General features: G+C 43.8%; 1 protein-coding gene across 1 annotated transcript in view; it reads left to right on the top strand.

Annotated features, from left to right (window-relative positions):
* Positions 1-13,216, top strand: part of LOC108571954 (regulating synaptic membrane exocytosis protein 2-like) — a 92,103-nt gene that overhangs the window by 69,247 nt on the left and 9,640 nt on the right. Inside the window, exons 18-25 of the mRNA XM_017934111.1 lie at positions 142-621; positions 721-1,766; positions 1,818-3,179; positions 3,880-4,062; positions 7,899-8,112; positions 9,813-10,027; positions 10,607-10,746; positions 11,125-11,259. Coding sequence (XP_017789600.1) covers positions 142-621; positions 721-1,766; positions 1,818-3,179; positions 3,880-4,062; positions 7,899-8,112; positions 9,813-10,027; positions 10,607-10,746; positions 11,125-11,259 — 3,775 coding nt within the window. The remainder of the gene's footprint in view (positions 1-141; positions 622-720; positions 1,767-1,817; positions 3,180-3,879; positions 4,063-7,898; positions 8,113-9,812; positions 10,028-10,606; positions 10,747-11,124; positions 11,260-13,216) is intronic.

The following is a 13,216-nucleotide window of genomic DNA, read 5'->3' as shown; positions in this document are numbered from 1 at the left end:
ACCAAAAAAAAAAAACAAACAAACAAAGTAAAAGATACAAAATAGAAAATTAAAAACAAAAAAAAAACAAAAACACTCACGTTTACTAATGTTTTTACCGCAGAAGCGCTAAAATCTCTATATGAAAAACATTGTTTGCAGACCGACAGTTAAAAACGTTTTAATACCCGGTGTCATATCCCCTATGCCCCTGCCCCCTAGGCGCAATAGGCGCAGGCACAGACTTAGGGTACCCTGCAGCGAATGTCACTGTCCGAACAACAATCCCACCAAGCCCAGGAGCAACAACCCCAGCAAGCACAATCCCACCCCGCATCCCCTCGTACGGAGCAAGTCCGCAGTGGTGCGCTCGTTGTACAGAAAGATGCGTACGCCGTTCACGAGGTCGCAGACCGTCGACGAGAACATGCTGAGATATTACAGCCCGGAGACCAGCGAGTACAGCGTCTCCGAGGGTTACATGCTGAAGCCGGAGGAGCTAACCGGTAGCTCCAAGAAACGTATACCAGAGATATACGTGGAGGATTGCCTTCATGTCGACTTCAACGATCGTCTCATCGAGAAGTTTCGCGACAGGTACAGATCACCGTACCTACTGGACTCCGGTGCACGTAGACGTTCGCGTAGCTGGCAAGATCGTACAGGTCGAGGAGTCGCGAAATCGAGGCATCACCTGTTCTCAAGGGGTTTCCACGAGTTCACGGACGATCTGGGCATTAGGAATCTAGATGTTAGCTTACGACCGCGTAGATCTTTTTTATTCTCGAAGGCTAGGAGCTTCGACTACGACGTGCTGCACGACAACTACTCGGATCGGTTCGGTTTCGGTATAGGAAACGGGCTGTTATCGCGGCGTGCAAAGAGCTTCGAGTACGACAACATATCCAGCAACATATTCAGCGACGACAGCCTCAGAACTGCCCGTAGGAAATTGAAGAAGAACCTGGCTATAAACGACGCTGGTTACGGCGACAAGATACCGGCGTTAGGTGATCAAAGTAAATCGTACTTCGACTCGAACGGAGACGACAAGGTGCCTAAGATTCTGCTCGACAGGGAGAAGAATTACGACTACATGCTGAAGCAGGATCATAAACCGTTTTACGGGTATGATTCTGAGTTCAGCTGTGGCGAAACGGAGATTTACATGCCTCGTTTCGACAAACAGACGATAGATTTGGATTTGAGCAAGGGTTATCACTCGTACGAGTTGTCCGAGGAGAATTCTTTTAGCAGTGACGATCAGATCGGCCTTAGGAACGTTCTAGGTCGCGAAGATCCGACAAAGAGGAAGTACAGAGACTCCGCGTTTCAGGATCACGATTCTGCGTTTGGTAGAGACATATCGGAGAAACGAACCAAGAATCTCGACGGAGATATCTGCGATCCGACTAACGAGCACATCTACTGCAGCATCGACGAGGCGCTGTCGTCTGCGGAGAATTACGGTCGGGATAGAGACATCACGCGTTCCCCGATTCACACGGTTTCCGATTTAGAGCAGTACGATAATCGTAGGACCAGCGGTCGTTCTCGTAGACGAACGAAAAGTAGCGAATCGTATCTGGAGAATGGGTGCGATGGTTACGATTGGGACATCGAGTACGACGAAGGATTCATCGATCGAGGAACCGACTACGATCAGAGATTGTACGATTACGAGGACGAGAGACTTTACTACGACAGAAGAGAGGACATCGGTCGAGGTAGTAGACGAAAGAAGAGAACGTCGCAGTATGTGGACAGTGAGTATATAGACGATTATCGCGATTATAGATCAGCCGAGGAGTACGATTACCAAACGCACAGTGGTCCAGAGTATCAGGACAACACGATGCCTCGTAGAAGACGTAGGAGAAGTAGAAGAGGTAGTAGAGAGGCTAGCACAGGTATATACGAGAACGTTCAACCTTACAGAGACGGCTTGTCCAGCGTGAAAGACACGTTGGCCGTGCCGACCTTCTCCGAGAGCAAACGAATGATGCTACAACGAGCAGAATCGACACCTATCCTACGTTCCGACGAAGAACTGAGTTCTTCGGAGAGAGCGGAGAGAGCTAGACGATTGTATCGTCGTAAAAGAAACACCAGCTGTCCAGAGGCTAGGGAACTCCGTTACTACGATCCACCGAGAAGAAAAGATCACGAAGAAAGGAGCACGAACTTTATCCTGGACTCCGACGAGGATTTCGGTTCGATGGAGACGGTCGTGTGCGCGGATTGTTTCCGTCAGAAGAACGAGACGGTCGTTGGCGAGGGTACTAGAACAGGTTACTACGACGTCGAACCGATTCGCGACGGTTACGTAGACTCTAGATACGACTACGAGAACGTACCGGCTCGCGACTATCCGGATTCGTGCGAGTTAGCTAGGTCGGGATCGCTGAGATCGCAGTACCGCGGTAGGCGTAAAAGTAGCTGTCCAGAGTGTCGTGAGCTGGCTATGTCGACGGAATTAGGTAGGTCTGGTTCGTTGTCGCGTAAAAGTGACGAGAGGAGGCCGTCTTTAGAATCGAGGCATAGGTACCGTAGACGAAACAGCAGTTGCCCAGAAGCTAGGGATCTCGAGCTGCTCGAGAAGAGGCAGCAACAACAGTGCCAGCAACAAGCCCAGCCACACCAACAACAACAACAGGGTAGTAAGAGGAACGTAGCGATCAGCGACACCCTCGAGTACTACGAGTACTCGATGGAGAGCGAGAGCCAGTGCAGCGAGAACTGCGGATTTGGCCCGTGCGATCCGCGTAGGCCCCGTAACCGAGCACCCCACCCCGGTAACGCTAATTCAAGTCTCTTTGATTCCCAAACCGCTACCTCCGACACTGCTAAAAACTACCACCCACGGGCCGTCGATCACCACGATACCTCACGAAACACGAAACCGTCGCCGCGCGACAACCTCAACGATACCGGCGTGGCAACGTCCTCCTCCCCGACGTCGTCCGTGCGACGGCGTTCCCGGAAAAAAACCGCCGCCGATGACACCGCCGCCGGCGTCGACGATACGCGGGATCGCCGATCCTCCTCCATGCCCGAAAGCAGCGAGTACACCGGTCAGTCGAGCTCGTACGAAAAGACGTCCAGGAGCCAGCAGGGCGATAACGAGCACGACGACCACGGGAAACGTCAGTTCACCAGGAGCCTGAGTAACACTGACGCGCCGCAGGACGAGCAAGTTGGTAAGTCTCCACGAGTTACGATGTTTTAGGGTTTAGATTTGATTGTGAAAGGTCACATGGAGGATTCGTTCGCTGTCGTGAATGACTTGTGGCTATGAATAGCGCAGAGAATTCCCGAGTTTTGCTATAGGGCGATTAATTGATTCTCTGCGCAATTGATTAATGTTACTTGCTACTTATATTCGATAAGACTGAAGTAGTACTGTACTATTGTTGAAAATAGTTTAATAAATTCTGAAAGAGAAGAAATCGACGCGCAATTTATTCGTACATCACTCTGTTAGACAAAGGGATACGCAAATTTTAATTGTGAATTAATTATTGATATAAGTGGTATATCTTATAATTGACGTTTCTCATCTTAGGTCTGCTTTAGTTGGGATTCTACAGGTGTAAAGTTTCCTTTCAGTTCAGTTTTACCGTCTTTTTCTGATTGAGAATCTTCGAGCCTAGAGTTCCGAGTAGAATTCTCCAATTTTGAATTTCTCTCTAACTAGGAATCTCCAGACCTAGGTTTCTCCCTAACTGAGATCTTCCAATCCTACATTTATCCCTAACCGAGATCGTCCAATTCTGAATTCTTCCCTAACTAGAAATCTCCGAATCTAGGTTTCTCCTTAACCGAGATCTTCCCACTTTTTCTTTTCGTTACTTCGTACGCGAATGCTTCAAGTTTCACTGATCGATTCTCATCCCTCAGATGGTGATTTGAGCGATACGGCGATGGGTTTGAACGTGGAGGAATCGACGAGAAGGGCTCGCAAGAGCTCGCCAGGGAGTAAAAGTGGAAGCGGAAGTAGCAGCGGCGGTGGTAGCGCGGTGCAGTATCAATCGTCTGGCCTCGGGAAGAAGAGTAACAGCACCAGCCAGCTGTCCGCCACAGGTAACACATCGTCACACTACTCGTTTCTTCCGATTTCACCGGGTCTTTTAGACGTTGCCTTGCGGTGTTACTCTTTGTCCGCGCAATTTCAATATGACTCAAGTTGATTCTATTCACGCGCCATTACTATTCTATCCGCGCGATCACTAGACTATATTTCTTCTCTGTCTCTTCTTTCTATCTTCGTATTTTAATCTAGTCAGTCTCTTTTGTAATATATATATATCTACTTATCGATAGTCCCTCGAGTAATAGCGTAGCATTAGTTTAGCGCCATTAGTGAGTAGATCTACTGTGTGCTCTCGCTATTTCAAAAAAAAAAGAAAAAAAAAAACGAAACAAAAGACAGTAATCTAAAAGAAATTGTTCAGTCGTGTAATATGAAATATCACGTTTGTCTTGATTTAGATTCCCCAACAGTAAAACCGCACGAAAACCCTCAGAACTTTTTAACACTCTACTAAACCACCTTAAACGATCAATTTTCCAATTATTAGAAATCTATCATTTCATATTACACAAGCTAATAAAATCGATTCACTCGATAACATTACCTCACAAGATAATAGATGCAACAAATTAAAAAAATGAAAATAATTATCTCCTCCCTACACTTCATGGATTCTCGAAGCAAGAATCCGCGAAGCATACGAGAAACCGCCTAAACTGATATCAAGAGCACACGGTAGAAGAACAAAAAAAAAAAACCCATTAAACGGGACAGTATGTACATTCTAATCGTATTCTTGTTTTCTCCGCCATCCCTCCTCATCTCTATCCGCCTCTCTTCGACATGAACACATTCACACTTTACTTCTACCAACCAACTATCTCTCGACGCTGGGGACCATTCACGTCATCGATCTGCACCAACCTGCACGATTTCTCATCGCGGCGGGCTATATCGTCGCTCGCGCGATCGTGTCACGGGACAACACTCGACGCGGATCACCCCTCCCTCTGATCGATCGCTGGAACCGCGATCGCTCTGCTATTAAAACATCTCGCCAAATAAAAAAAAAAAAAAAAAAAAACACTCAAATCAACTTGTAAAAAAAAAAACCAAAAAATTCGTCACACCGTGTGTACTATACGCATATATCAAACGCACCGGGTATATGCGTGTATTACACCACAATACCACGTGTGAACAAAACACGACAATTACTGTGAAACAACATCTACTACTACCATCGCTACAACTGTTACTTCTACTTTTACTACTTCTACTACTACAAACCACAACAAAAATACTGTGTCACGTCACGCAAAAACCATAACATACCACGTGCGTCTGTTGGTGGTACATGCGTGGGCGACGAAGGTCGAAAACGGCGGCTAGGATTCGGGAAGAAGGGCAAGTCCACCTTTACAGTTCATAGGAGCGAGGAGGTATTGCCGGAGGACACGGCAGGCGGAAGGAGCGGACGACAACCGAGTTCCGCAAGCAGCGACGGCGAGGGGAGCGGCGACGGGGACAGGTCCGAACACACTCTGCAAAAATTTTCACCCCGCCCCTTTTTTTAGTGTCTCGATTATTTCTCCCTTTTGTAACCCTCTTTTGATTTCTCGAAACCCCCCTGTCTGCCTTTCTTTCTTTCTTTGTTACGCGGGAGCGACACGGCGTTCCACCCTGCGCGCGTGGATCATTTTTATCCGGTCTACCGGAACGCGACGGTCGATCGGCGCGTGGTGATACACGCGTGTTTAGATTGTAAATGGATAATTCTTCAGGGCTAAGTTTGTCGATCGTGAACGACGAGATAAGACAAGTCCAACATTGATCTGGTCCAGGGGATGTCGAGCCTTCGGCGAAATGTGAGTACTCTAGTCAGCTGAGAGACAAGTCAAGAAGAACAAGACAGGAACGTGATCGACACGACAGAAAAACAACGACAAACACGCAGCACAGTACTCTCTTTAGAAAGGAATTGTGCTTTAGAGGCGGGGAATTTGTCGGAGACTCTTTTCGCGACTTTCGACGATAAGATACATTTTTCGATGCTGTTTCGTTTTCTGAGGATTCAATGGGAAGGTAGATCATTTTTTCTCTCTGAATCGAAGAATGTATTTTAATGATTGCACGATTTTTTCTAAACAGTCGCGAAATGATCTCTGATCCCGTCTACGCTAGATCGTAGACTGTTTCTACGTAGTAGCGATTCGTAACCCTTAGAGGAACGTTTGCACGAGTTTCCTGAACTGTGTCGAGCTCGATGAGAGATCCTCCATCGAGTTCTACGAAGAAGGAAGCAGAAAGAATCTTGCGTATTAGCTGCTCGAGTACATTTTGTTCATGTCGGGCTGTCGTGTACAGGGTGTTTCACTTGTAACGAGCGTCTCAATTGTTTTCGCTGGTATTGTGATCGAGAAGAGTTCACATGGCTTGAGGTCACCACAAACATCTTGAAATTTAGTTTAAGATCATAATGTCATAGATCGTAAAAAAGCTCGGTGATTTTGGAATGGCCTTCCAGATGATCTGGCAGGGATTTTTTTTATCATCGTCAGGTGCAAACTCTTCTTAATAATTTTTTGAAAATTTCAATATCAGCTGAAACAATTAATACACATTTACACAGTTCGTATACAAACGAGACAGCCTGTACAATTCGTGACTGTAGCTACAACGACGGTCCAGATGAATTTCGTCGCGGTGTCTGTCTGTTTTGTACAGCTTTTCCGACTTTTAGACGAAGCAAGTGGTCAACTTGTTGATCTCGATCGTGGTCGAATCTAGACGGTAGGTAAGTTGACCACATGGTTCGATTGTGATTTATTTTACTAGAGGCCGCTGTTCATACGTGCTACCACGGCTTATTCGTTTCTTGGTGTCTTCGAGCGTTGCAGTGTTCTTATGCGCATTACTTCTATATATATATATAAACATACTTACATCAATATATCTATATACGTATCTCATTACTTCTATCGATCACGAGACAAAAAGAAATGTTTCTACGGAAACTTTTGTACAGAGAAGCAAATTTTTTTCCAATCTCTCGTAATATCAATCATAAACCTTATCACACCTCTATGTTACACGAACACGACACGCAAAAGACACTTGTATGAACATTATATACATATATGTATATGTACCTAGAGATATACATATACGTATAGAGTCGCAGCGAGTTCTCCATAGCAGAAACCATAGATGTGACGTACATATTGTCGAAGGGACACTTTACAGCTTTATGAACGCTTACCACGCGCTTCTGATTGCAGGTTTTCGAAGGGGTCTGAGAAAAGAAATGTTTAACCGTTGCCCTACGATATATTCTCTTTCTTCCAGACGTCGAAAATCTCTCCCAGCCTGGACAAGATATCTCACAGGTCTCTTACTCCGTCGTCCGATTGATTCGATAGCCTTTAATCTAAATCGTCAGACGCACAGTAGTGTAACCCAACTTATAAAAGAGAGCACACTTTCTTACTTCTCGTCTCCTAACCTTCATCGACGATCATTCAACCAGTCATCCAAGTGTACCGGTGTGCGTGCGTGTGTATGTGTTTTTCGGTATCAATCGTGGGTAAAAATTGGAAGGAAAGTGAGAATGACGACGAGTGCAACCAAAAGAAAAAGGGAAAAAAGAAAAGAACAGAAAAGAGAAGATCGTGAAGAAAGTACGCATGTGTGTGTGTGAGAGAGAGAGAGAAATAGAGAAATTTAGATTAATCGAAAGAGAAAGAGGTCTGGTGAAGAATTTCTTTGGAGCTGCGTTTAAACGAGAGAAAAAAGATTTAATGGACCGTTGCAGACGCGGTGTGGGATAACACACAGTTGAAAGATTATAGTTTAGCGGTTGTTTCTTGTTTGGTTTGAAACGCAGAGTGCGGTGGTATCGGCGGGATCTTCGTCAAAGGCGGTGTCGCGGAGGTACGCGCCGGTTTATCGTTGCGGAAACGGAACAGCACGCCGAGCAGCATACAACGTTCCGAGGAGATCGTACCCTATCAACGCTTTGAATCCGGAAAACAGTCTGGATCGGTGGCCAGTGACACAGCCGGAAGTCTCAACTCGATCTCGAGTTCCGAAGGAAGATCGTAAGTAGTGGCCTCCACCGAGCGATTCTGCCAAAAAAACAAAGCCGGAACTGCCGAGACTCCTTGCTGTCTCTCTTTCAACTCTTCCTTCTTTTCTCTACTTCTCTCTCTATCTCTGTCTATCTATCTATCTCTTCTTCTCCTCGCGTTCTATCAACCTCGAGAACTCTTTTCTACACTTTCCAGCAGGGTTAAAGTACACAAGTGAAGAAGATCTTGAGGATATGTTAATTCGAATTAACCCTGCTAACGATTCTATTTCTACTCTCTACTCCCCGTTTCTCAATCACTGTGTCCCTGGGACGAGTTCTTTTTTTATTCTTTACTGCACAGGAGATCGCGAACGTGATTTACAGTGGATCGTTTTTTGTCTTTCGACGTGTGATTGAGCTGATGTGTATGCCCGGCATCGATGTAACATTATTTGGTTCTGCCTCGTTCATGCTTCTTCACCGTTTCCTTATTTTCCGTACCACTACGATCATTTCTCATAGTTTTCTGACTTTTGCCTTTGGTTAAGAGGATTTGACTATGTGGAAAGGAAGAAGGTGGAACATCTCGTATACTTGATTTGAACTTTTCTTTTCTTAAGCGTTTCTTTCGTTTCACATTTTACGTCAGTGTTAATGTCAATGTTTCTCGATGTTATCGTCGTCTTGGCTTATTGCTTGGCTAAATGATCGTCGAAGCACCACTGTATGTATACCCACGCACACACTATGTGTATATACGTGTTCTCCATCGGAATCATTCTCCTAATCCGTACCAAACGAGAGACACTTTTACCCTTACTCTACAATTCTTCACGAGTTGTGCTAATTTTCAGCCGTCCAGCCTACAGTGTACATAATATAGTAGATAGAAATAATAACTGTACGATCCTTTCCCAAGTGTCTCTTTGTGAAAAAAAAAAAAACAAAAATCGTCAAGATGATACATGGAACAACCCCATTCTCCTATTTAAAAAAGAATTTCACACGATACAGCTACGAGGACGATAAACGGAGATTTTACAGAGAATAAAGCAACGAAAGGTAATCCTGAGAGTAAGTTAAGAACGATATTCTCGGTTATGTATCAACGAAGCATGAATAGATCTAGTACTATTAGTCAATTCGACGATAATCAGGGAAACCATGCGTGTAACGATGAATTTTCTGGCACGAATAATTAAATAAAAATTAACGAGACTGATTATCGTTGAAGGTACAGAATTTGGTTATGGTACTTGCTCATAGAATGGTTTGCATGCATCGACAGCCTGCTTCGTTCTCCAAAACCTTACGATTCTCTCCGTACGCTATATTATAGAAAAATTGACTCGCTACACCGACACTACACTCTTGCAGCGTGAAGTTCTTCTTGTCTAAAGAGAAAAAAGAAAAATTGAACTGTGCTCTCTCTATCCGCACTACAGTCGAAGGCTTGCGAGAATCGTCCCTCGCTCCTGCGGAACGATCTTCTATCGTGTTCGTTTATTTGATCCCCTCCCTTTTTCAATTCGAACGAAACCAACGAAGGAAAATATCGACAGAGATCTAGACTGTCTTCGATTGTCAATTCAGATACTTTTCGTTCGTTTCTCTCCACCGCCTCCCCACCTTTTCTTTGTTATTTCTCTTCGTTTTAACCCCTCCTCTTCTCGACACGACACAGAGGACTTTATCCAGCCACTAAACGTTTGATTTTGGGAACTGCAGTTGGTCTCCAAGTCTACGAATAACAGGAGAAACCGGCCCACTGAAAAACTTCATCGAAGATCTTGGGCCTGGACAAGTTGTCGGGAGGCAAGCTCTTGGTGCTCGATGCCTAGGCGCGATTCAGCTCTCGCTCACGCAAAAGAAGGGCTACCTCGAAGTGGAGGTTATACGTGCCAGAGACCTTAAGCCAAAGCAAGGCAGTAAAGTGATTCCATGTTCGTTTACAATCTTTAAACTAGTACTATCCTAGGGTGGAGCCATTTTTATGGTACTTCTTACCTCTTTTAGAGCAAACGATACTATCAAACCGAGCAATGTTATGGCTATACAGAGGGCAGGAAGTTTGGATCGTAGAATTTATCTTTCAACGAGTTCATTCTTTATTCATTATACTTTAGATACAGTTGTTTCAGTTTTTTTACTTATCGAGATCGAGGTACCCTTAACCCTCTGAGACCTGAGAAATTTTACCTTAACCTTCAGAGTGTCGATATTTTAAAAAAATTTCACCGAGTTTTCTTAATTAGAATTTTTATACGCTGATTCGTTTGAAATTTAAAGGGTCAAAATGTGTATATTCGTTTGTGTCAAATTGAAGACTTAACCCTTCGAAACCAGAGATATTTTTCGTGAATTTTCCAGAGTGTCAATATTTCAAAAATGAAACTTCCACCGAGTTTAGTTACTTAGAATTTTTGTATGCCTGTTGTAACTCCCAAACTTTCTGTCACGACTGTATCTCCACCTATTCCCCCACTGTATTACACTAATCTCGAACATTTCTATCGCTCCAGCTTCCTACGTGAAAGTGTATCTGGTGAACGGAAAGAAGTGCATCGCGAAAGCGAAAACGACGACAGCCAGGAAAACGTTGGACCCGTTCTACCAACAATCGCTGTCCTTCAGAGAAAATTGCCGGGGTTGTATACTGCAGGTACATCATTTCTTCACCCTTTCTCGTTCATGATTTTTACCCACTTTAACGAGCCTTTCATTTTTGAAAAAATCATCACCGAAAAAAGGGGTATCTTTAAATTCTTGCTTTTCAAATTGGAGACTTCTCGTCTGAATTCTAATTCAACATTCTCCAACGAGCCTTTTATCTTTTAATCACCGAAAAGAAGGGTATCTTGAAATTTTTGCTTTTCAAATTGGAGACTTCTCGTCTGAATTCTAATTCAACATTCTCCAACGAGCCTTTTATCTTTTAATCGCCGAAAAAAGGGCATCTTGAAATTGTTCCTTTCCAAGATTTAGTATTATAATTCGAATAAATTCAACGTTTGATCCTTATCTCCTCCCGTGTTTCCAGGTGACAGTGTGGGGTGATTACGGCCAAATTGGGACGAAAAAAGTGTTCATGGGCATTGCGCAGATCGTGTTGGACGAACTGGACGCCAATGACCTGGTGTTCGGGTGGTACAAGCTGTTTGGCAACATATCCCTGGTCAGTGGACCTCCATCCCTAGCTTTATCCCGCCGATCCTCAGCCACGTCCTTAGAGTCCGTTAAGATCTAAACGATTCTCCCATCTATAGCATTCTCTTTGCGCGTAACGACGTACAGTAGTTCAAGCTTCTTTATAAACAATCTATGTCCCAGCGATGAAACACGAAAAAAGGCAAAAAAAAAAAAAACAAAAATCAAACCGAAGAAGAAGAAGAAGAAGAAGAAGAAGGAAAGATATCGAGTCCAATTAAATTGATCGCGTTTATCGATATATACTACACACTTTATCCAACAGGAAAATCCTTACATATATACACATATACATACATATATACAATATATCGCTGTACGTATTAATTATATTCGACGAACACAACGCAAGAAGGAACATTAATAGAATAATCGTTGAAATGGTATAAATCGTAAGTGTAAAATCGATCCAACGATCATCACGGTTAGTTTATATACACACATATATTATACACGCGGTCCATATCCGTTCCATTTATCTCCCCTCTACGAACACGCTCGTTCGTTCTGCATTGAACATCGATTTTTATATCGATGCTCGTCTCCGGCTCTGAATACGGTAAAAAACGAACGAAGATAATCCAGAAAATAAACCAAAAAAAAAAAACAAAAAAAGGAAAAGAGAAAAGAAAGGGGGAGAAAAATAAGAACAGAGAAAAAGGGGAGAGAGTTTGCGTGATTTTGGTAATTGGGCAAGCGAGGTCCGTGGTTGTTGGGACAAAAGGAGAAAAGTGTGTTTTATTTGCAAGGTGACCGCGAGAATGGGAAAAGTGTGAAAGGTCGTACGAGAGGACATGTCTTTCTAGAAACACCGCTAGCACATCACATATCATGTACGGCATATCTGATGAGCCGCTAGTCTCCGTATGTAGACTAGATGTAGAGATAGCAGCCATGTACCCGGAGCGCCAGATAGTTTTAGGTACGCACTGAGATCAACGCATCGTTCCTAGATAAGTGATTTCGACGATTTCACGTGGATATTTCCTCTCTTCCTTGATCAACCCTATGTAACCACGTGTCACGTATGCAGCCGCCATATTGTCGCACCGTTGCGTCCCTCGTCAATTTTAAGTCGCGTTTCTTCCGTGAAAATGTGAAACTGCAACCGGCGAGAGATTTTCTTCTCACGAACGAAGAGAGATCGAGTTACGAAGGGTTAACAATTCTGGCTGATTTATATACACTACGGGCTAAAAGTTTGGAATCAGCGTGCACTGCACAGGGGGGAAAGTTTGCAATTTTTCAGAATCTCTTATTTCTCGAAGCGATCGAAACGTGGCAGATTGATATTTGAAATTTTCAGAGGATTCGAACTTTTGATCGACAGTGTATCTATAGGAAAAAGCATAATCGCCTAGAAATGAAGTGAACACAGTAGAAATGGAGAAAGAGTTGCTTAATCATAAAAGTTTACTCGAAAAAGTATCCACGTGAAGTCTATGAACGTGTGTTGTTAAAAATTCCCCTTTTGTTCGTCATTTTACACTGAAATATCCTGCTGCCTTTCTAAATTCTCTGTCTTGATGGCGAATTCTCCCTTCGCGGCAACGAAGTGACGATTCTTTCGTAAATGAACAGAAACTTATCGATCGATAATCGACAATCGAAACTTCGTTGTCACCTTTCTGCCTCTTTAATCATTTCTTTTGCAGAGCATCCATCTCAATCGTACACTCTTTATACCCGATCTGTGTGAATTCTCTCTAAGAACGAACTGTTGTCAACTCGTAAAAAAAAGAAATGACAAACTCGGTGCTTTTATCCCCGTAACTCGCCACGAGCCACGAGTATCTCTAGAAAAACCCCAACATCTGCTTGATTCTACCTCTTAATCTGAATACTCTGCACAGCACTGCACCTCTTTCGCAACCTCTTTCAACAATCTAACAGAACCTCTTCGATCTAACAATGTAGATGTGTAT

This window comes from Habropoda laboriosa, unplaced genomic scaffold, assembly GCF_001263275.1.
Source record: "Habropoda laboriosa isolate 0110345459 unplaced genomic scaffold, ASM126327v1 scaffold67, whole genome shotgun sequence".
In the NCBI taxonomy this organism is placed as follows: domain Eukaryota; kingdom Metazoa; phylum Arthropoda; class Insecta; order Hymenoptera; family Apidae; genus Habropoda; species Habropoda laboriosa.
This window is presented reverse-complemented; position numbering and strand designations above follow the sequence as displayed.